The sequence below is a fragment of the Charadrius vociferus genome, unplaced genomic scaffold (assembly GCF_000708025.1).
Source record: "Charadrius vociferus isolate BGI_N301 unplaced genomic scaffold, ASM70802v2 scaffold71, whole genome shotgun sequence".
Lineage (NCBI taxonomy): Eukaryota > Metazoa > Chordata > Aves > Charadriiformes > Charadriidae > Charadrius > Charadrius vociferus.
This window is the reverse complement of record NW_009647032.1, coordinates 1,924,286-1,932,020: the sequence shown is the minus strand read 5'-3', so window position 1 is coordinate 1,932,020 and position 7,735 is coordinate 1,924,286. Positions and strand designations below refer to the sequence as shown.

Sequence of the window (7,735 nt, the reverse complement as noted above, 5' to 3'; positions counted from 1 at the left end):
AAGAAAACTGACCTTTAGTGTCTGAATATTTCATTATTTCTGACACAAGGGACTTAAGCCACCACTTTAGTTTAAAACCAGAGTAATTAGTCTAATTTTATTTCATTACACCAACATAAAATTGGAGTAATGCAGTTATAAATCAGGCCAAATATTTCTAGAACTACTCACTAAGACAAAAAATTAAAATGGGTAATATAATGTTCTTCATGGACAGATGTTAAAATCACTGAGTACATGGGATAATGTCTCAGACTACCAGCACTTCCATTAAACTCACCGGGGATAATCAAGGAGTAAGTTATAGTATAAAATACAGCACAAAGTTACCAGTATCTGCCTGTGTGTTTGACAATGCCCTCAGTGATGGGTCTCCTATCCAGATATTACAAAAACACACATAAGAGACAAAAAAAATCATGTGCTTTGAAATGTAACTGAAATATTGAGATAATTGAAATCAATTAATTAAAAAGATCTCCTTGAGCTCCAATAACCCATTCTACTTCAACCATTACTAGCTGTCTTTGACTGTGATTTTACTTCCTCCCAGGTGAATACAAATCAGCCCTGTAAATCTATTCAAACAATCTCCGAAGAAAGGACTTTTTTGTGGGCGTTGTTAACTTCATGGTTGCCTTTTTGCGCAATGGTTTCATGGGTTGCTTTTTCAGGTGCACCACCTTTTTGGGAGTTTGTAGCCCTTTATTAAGGTCAACATGCTCATTGCAGAAGTACTTGACATTTGCTTCTGAGAGACGTAGGAGCATTGTCTCTGAGAGATCCATACATTGCGCATGGACCCAGTGGCCAGCCCCACTAGAACACAGAATCATTGCAGGCTTGTTGAGTTCTGTCGAATAGAAAGGGACCCAGGTGTTAATGTCAATATTGCAACTGGCAGAGCAGGTGATCCAGTAGCCTGTTTCTGACTCATCTTCTTCATCATCTTCATTGTAAGTGTCAGTATCATCAACATCAAAGCTATGGGCTTCAGCACTAAAACAAAACTCTTCTGAATCTTCAAATGGAGTGGAATCTCCAGTGTCTTCGGTCGATGTCTGACTGCAAATTTGTGCTGTCAGTTCTTCCTCCTTGTCCTCTCCTGCTCCTTTGCATCTTAAAATGTAGAAGTAGTTTGCATCTGAGATTAACTGTTTGTTTGCCCCTGGAATTCCCAGCAATATGGACCCTTTGCCCATATCACAGCCAAACCACATCCTGCAGTGTTTAATATCTGGTGTCCAGTCCGGGCTCGCCCTTTCAACAATCTCTATCTTATTATCTTCCAGAACTATGGTGTTACATGCTAACCGTTTCTGGTTGTCAGACTGGTAGCCCCCGACAAGGACAAATTCAGTATCACCGGTTTGAGTCACTATAGCACTTGACACAGATATCCCCCCCTGCAAGATGGTGCAGGTCACGGCTGGGCTGCCCAGTGGGAGATCAACTTTTAGCTTGTACAAGCTGGGGGACCTGGTGTTATTTTGAAGTGAATGGCCTCCCAAAATGTAGATTGTATCATTTCTGGCAACTGAAACATGGAAAGAAAGTCCATCTTGAAGCTCTGGAAGTATGTATGATGTACAGCATCCAAACTCAAAATCAACAAGAAACACAGATGGCAAACAGTCAACTACGCTGTTCCATTTCTCAGTGGTTCTTTGTGCAAGAGGAGTATATGACCTCCCTCCAAATATAACGCTCATGCTTTTTCCCCGGCTATGAACTACATTAATCGTATGCCCATATCTGGCTTCAGGGACATCTCCACCCAGGTCTTTCTCAATGCATTGGAACGTAGTTTTCTTGCTATTTTTGCTTACCAGACTCATAATGTAAATCTTATCAGAAAGGTCATTGTTAGGTGTTTTCCCACCATGGATGATATACTGGTATTCATCAGACTCCACATTGCCTCTGAGCATGCAAAGAGCAGGGTAGCGGAGAGGGGGGAGGTAACAAGAGTCTTTAGAGAAGGCAGCAGGTTTCATTTTGAGCTCATTCTGCTTGATATCAAGGAGGAACACACCAGTGGGACAGGATCTCTTTGGCCATCCTTTCTGCCCAAAAAAGAAAACATGCCCACCAAAATTCAGGAGTGAGAAGCCTGGCTGAAGCAAGGATGAATTACTGATGGTTGATACCACCTGCAGTGACATTTCATCTGCTGACTGTGCCATACTGTGGTCAGTATCTGAGAAAAAAAACCCACAAAAGAAACAGATGAAACATACTTTAGACCCTATGAGAGTTGCTTAACAGTACTTGAATAAATCGTATTAAAGTTGCATTTCAGTTCACACTGAGACCCACAAAGAGACCCTCTTCTGCAACTCAAGACATGAATCAAGGAAGGGCTGTGCACCAGCTCCGCGGCATTTTGTATAAACTATGGCCTGTTAGCACGTAAAACCCCAACACCGAGCAATACGCGCAGGCACCGGGCAGCTACCCCCCCCAGCTCTGCGCCGGGCTCCCCTCCGCGCTCCGGGCCCGACCGCTCCCATGGAAACGGCAGCCCCGGGGCCTGCTGGGGCCGGTAGTTCTCACTTGGCGCCTCGGCCTGGCCTGGCCCGGCGCGGAGCGGAGCGGCGCAGGGCGGCCTGGCCGTGAGGAAGCGGGACTGGAGGGGTTAGCGGGCAGGCGGCGGGTGAGTGAGGCCACAGGGCCGGGGCCGCCAGCGGGCGGGTGTCCTGGCCGTGAGATTTCGGCTCTCAGGCGCCTGGGGTGAAGGGTTCTGAGGCGGGGATGGCACAAGGCAGGCTGTGTCCTGCCGGTTTCTCACCCCGGGGCGGCCGGGGGTGCCGGACTGGTGAGCTGGAGCCGCCCAGGTGCCGCAGGCCGCCTCAGCAGGCAGCGCGGCATCTGCTGAGAAGGGGCGAGGGTAACCACGGCCCTCGCCCCTGCAGGCTTGCCAGGGGGCGGCCACCGGCCTGCGCCTCGCTTCCTCCCCGGGGCCGGGCGCCTGAGGGACTCGCCTGCCCCCCGAGAGCGGCACCCGGCTGGTGGGAAGGGTGGGGAGCTCCCATGCAGGCCCCTGAGGCTGGCCTCTGGCCGGGAACACGCTGTCCTGCTCCGGAGCCCGTCGGCTGAAGTAAGAGCGTATGTAGCCGAATGCAAAGTTCCGTTGAACACTTTGCAGGTTTACACGGAAAACATCAAGGTTTATTGAAGACACTTAGGAGCAGTCGATGGCAGCTGTATTTCTAAACCATGCAGGTATCGCACAAGGTAGAAGCTGTTAGTGCCAGAGTGAATCTTGCATGCTTGTGCTGAAGAGCCTGCTCGGGGTAACTATGGCTTGGGAGTCTCGCTGCCAGGGGTTTTCATAGCGTGATCAGATTCTTTATCTTTGATGTCTGCTGTTTGCTTATGCTTTCGTGAGTAGGTTTCAAGGAGTATCTTTTACTTTTTTTACCTGTTTGTTCAAAAATCTGAAAAGGTTTATGTAGTCAGCCTGGATAGTAACACTGAGAGAGCTTTGGAGAGCACAGACACCAGAGAGGGAAACAACTGTCTAGTTCATTGGCACTGTCCTTTGGTCACAGTGGAATTGTGCCTTTTAGTAAATGTCCCAAATTCTCTGTCCCAGCCTTTGCCAAATCCCCAGAATTTAAAGGTGTGAACTAGCTTTAAAATACAAAATTTGAAAAAAAAAAAAACCCCACCCTCTACATTTTAAAATATAATGCCTTGTTTTGAAGTCTTCCGGATTCATATTTTTCTTGCTCCTGCTTTTCATTTTGCTGTAACAACAAAAACAAGACACACAGGGTTTCCTTTTCAAGGAAGGATTGCTATCTTCTAGCTATTTGACATTAAAACCTGAGGACTCGGGAACAACATAGTGTACAGTGAAAGTCACTGTAAAATCATGGGAACTGATGACACTGACTATATCAAATTGCCATCAGCGCATGTTCTCATGCACAGAAGGAACTTTTGTACCACATTGCTGTACTGCCTGCCTGCTCTACTTTCTGGTACACAAACTGCTGTGCTAAAATATGGATCTGCCATTAAAAGCTTTCAAAGGCAGGTGAGCCTGGTCAGATGTGCTTAGGCCAGAGCACATGGACAGGGTAGGCATAGCCACTACTGAGTCTATTTTAAAAATAATCCATGGAATAGATGTCTTATCTTTTTGCATGTTTTGGAATCATCCAAAGATCATGGTCAAGTTCTCTTCACTGCATAGCCAGTCCTAACACCTCTGCCCTGAAGGTGGTAGTTTATTCTAAATTTAGATTACTTTTCAGAAGTACTGCACTGCAGGTGAAGTTCAGTTACAAGTTAATTAAATTAGTGAACCCTATTCTGAGTATGTCAGTATACACAGCAGGTTTTGTTCTTATTAATTCCATGAAGAAAGATTTGCCAAGTTATTTACCTTCAGGTGATAGCTAACCAACAATCTCTGGTGCTTGTTTCTTATGCCATTCAGAAATGGTGGTGTTAGAGGAGCGTGCATGAAGTTGGGTTTACTGGGTGAGATTTCCTTTGTCTGTTCTCTCATAGTGTGGTTACTTAGCTTCTTTGTTTTTACAGCATCTTTAGAAAAGTAATATGTCTTCCGTACTGAAGATGCCATAAGCACATCTGTAAGTTAGTGTTCTATATTTTATAACACTAGTGTTCTACGTTTGACTGCTGGTTTATGTTTGAAGTCTAACAAGAGTATTAAAAATGGCAAATAATTTAATTGAAATGTTTGCATTCATCTTATATTGTTACATATACTTCAAGAATCTCCAAATATGACAATTATTAGTGTCCACAGTGTCACAAACTATTTCCCAAATATCAAGCAGTACTCGTTACTGGTGAGTATACTATATAAAGAGACTGTTTCAGATACAGAGTGGAGAAAAGACCAGTTGAAAATGATGAAAAGTGAGATTGATAGACACACAGAACTTACTGGTTAAATAAACACACTTAAACACACTTCCTCATCATATTAATATTTTTTATATTTTTATAATAATAATATTTTTTGAACTTTACATAAGCAAGCAGTTCCGTAAGTAATTGAGAGAGAATTTATCCTAGATTCTCTGACAAAAGTAGCTACTTACGCATTTGCTGGAATTGCTTTGCCTTTCCAGGTTGTTTCATGCTAATTATGGGGTGGTAATACAGCACGGTTAATCTTTGGCTATGCTGACTTCCACCTCTAACCTTCCAACACCACTGGTTCCTTTGGGCCAATGCTCATCTGACCCTTAGCAGCTCCAAAAGGTAGAAATCTAACCTCATGACCAAAAAATTTTATGTTTTTTTTGTGGCTTTCTGCTGAAAACCATGTCACTTTGGAGTTTGATTAGCATTAGTGCCAGTGCGGAGGGAAATAGACAAATGCCATTGTTGAGGTGCAGCCCAAGATAGGGGGGAAAAGACACTAGGAGAAGTAAGGGTAGATAAATATGGAGGGGTGGAGTCACATAAATGTTTACCAGTTATGGTGACTTGACTTCATCTTATTTGGTATTTTTATAAAAGGTCAGACTCCAAGGATTATGCAAATAAGTGAGAATCTCAGCATTACTTTTATAACCCCTGTATTTAAGAAGTGAACTGTAGAGATTGGTGCTACAAGCTAAGCTAACAGAAAAAAGAAAACTAATATTCTCCCCTATTTTATTTTAAAATCAAACATGACTTTGAGCTGTTTTTTTTCAGTTACTAGTTGTTTGTATGGCAAGAAGAGTTTACAAGAAATTCAGATTTAGTTAGATTCGTTGGGGGATTTATTTACAGAAGGATCAAATTGAAGAGAGAAAGTGCTTTTTAAAAGCATTAGTTAATGTAATTTGAAATGTGCTTAGTATGGAAATAGGTGGACATAGTTAAAATTTTGTATGTGGGGTATTATTCCAGAAACTATATTAAGCATTCACAGAGAAGTATAGGATTACTGTGTTTTAGGAACAAGGGGTAGGATTCAGGCGCCTAAACATCAAGTGACATTTCATATGCCTTTGGATATTCTTCTTGTCTTCTAGCTTCTGCTATGGAAGGCAGCAAGTCTCCCACAGGTCCTCTGTCATATGTCCTAGTAAAGCTAGGGTTTTATAAAATGTCACTAGATTACTATGTTTAGTCACTGAGTCACTCAGAAACTGTGTTTACTATTTATTGTTCTGTTTGACCCTATGTTGTAATTGTTTGTTCACCTACATGCTGTGCCTGTTACCTGAATAGGCAACAAAAACATTTTAAACAGGACAACAATGAATAATGAGTACTGTTGTTTAGTGTGACTTTTCATATTAATATTTGTCAACATTAAAAAAATACTATATTCATAGTAATCTCACAGTAATTTGAACGCTACCAAATGATTTGATCTTATGAACTGTAACAAAGCCAAAGCACCTTTCATTTACACAAAGATAAGGTATTTGAACAGTACTGATTAGACATTGAGAGAATAGACTGCAGGATAGCATAGAGTCTTAGTTGATAAATGCTCATTGTTAATGAGCATAAATGCTCAAACTAATTCTGTCATTAGTTTGCAGTTATTTTTAACTTGGCATGAACACATATCTATGGTAGAATTAAATTTATTTTGCAATATTGTGTATTGTATTTTTTTTCTCTGACTGGTCTGCAGGCTCTCCTTTTGCAAAATGAAGAAGCATACCCCTGAAAAGCAAATGCTGTTCCCAAATTCTTCACAATCAAAATCATATCCAGATACCCACAGAGCTTTAAAGTCCTCTATAAACAGGCTTAAGGAAGGAGATCTTTCTACAAGATTTCTTAAAACCTTTGCTAAGTGTATCAACCAAGTTTGCTTTGAGCAAAACAGTAAGTTGGACGTACCTGGCTGATAAAGTTTTTTTGCGTCCTCCGAAATCTTTCTATGTAATTGGGATTCAAATTTAAGCACTTTGAGGAATCTTCTCTGACAGCATGGGGGCATGGAGAGACAGCTTGATCGAGGGCAATCTATCTGCTTAATTTGCAGATGTGCTCCTGAGAACTCGATCTACTGTGGCTAACTGGCTGTGACCGTTTTTTTTTTTCTTTCCTCTCTTGTCTTCAGATGGCACAACAAGAAACCCACCAGCTTTAACTCTTTGCAGTAGAACCAGACCAGAGTGATGGTAGACGTCTGTTAGATTGTAAATGCCTGCAGCATATGCTCTTTTATAGTTTAATTTTTTACACTGCTAAACCTGCGAAGCTCATGGTCAACTTTTCAGTCCTATTGGAATATAAACATGTAATGTAAAGTAATTTTTGAGTTCAAAGAAGTAATAATTTCAATAGCTAGTAGAAGAAAACAACTCCTGCTGATTGGCATACTACTGCTTTCCCTAGGAATGCTTGGCTGCAAGTAGGTGGTGGCATTGAAACAGAGGAAAGGAAATGACAAGTGCATGCAACTCAGTGAGCGAGGGCTGACTAAAAGTTCAATTCAAAGTCCACAAAAGTCATTAGGAATGTCTTTTCTGCTTCAATGGCCTTCTGATCAGACCTTAAAAGACTAATAAAACTTTGCATGCTTCTGTGGAATTTTTAATCAGTTTCACAGTGCTTTTCTCCAATGCAAAATAATTATATTCTGGGAATTCCTCTGATAACATACCCTTTCAACAACTAGCAGTGCTGGGGCACTTGCATAACATACATAACACAGCAAATAAACAGAAAAACCTGGAAAACAGTTCACCCTTCATAGCTCCCTACTTTTGTTTTCCTGGCCCTACTTCACCTT

General features: G+C 41.9%; 1 protein-coding gene across 1 annotated transcript; it reads right to left on the bottom strand.

The window, feature by feature from the left end:
• Window positions 1-578: 578 nt before the first annotated feature.
• Window positions 579-6,974, bottom strand: RAG2 (recombination activating gene 2). Its single transcript, XM_009895588.1, has 2 exons — window positions 6,838-6,974; window positions 579-2,200 (listed from the first exon to the last, which is right to left on the bottom strand). Exons 1-2 carry the CDS (start codon window positions 6,935-6,937, stop codon window positions 579-581), a joined length of 1,722 nt encoding a protein of 573 aa, XP_009893890.1. The 5' UTR covers window positions 6,938-6,974.
• Between the last annotated feature and the right edge of the window lie 761 nt (window positions 6,975-7,735).

Excerpts from the sequence above, each read along its gene's own strand:
- RAG2 (XM_009895588.1), bottom strand. The coding sequence starts at position 6,937 with ATGCCCCCATGCTGTCAGAGAAGATTCCTCAAAGTGCTTAAATTTGAA. Across the intron at positions 2,201-6,837 it reads AAAAAAACTTTATCAGCCAG|ATACTGACCACAGTATGGCA; the intron begins GTACGTCCAACT and ends TTTTTTTCTCAG.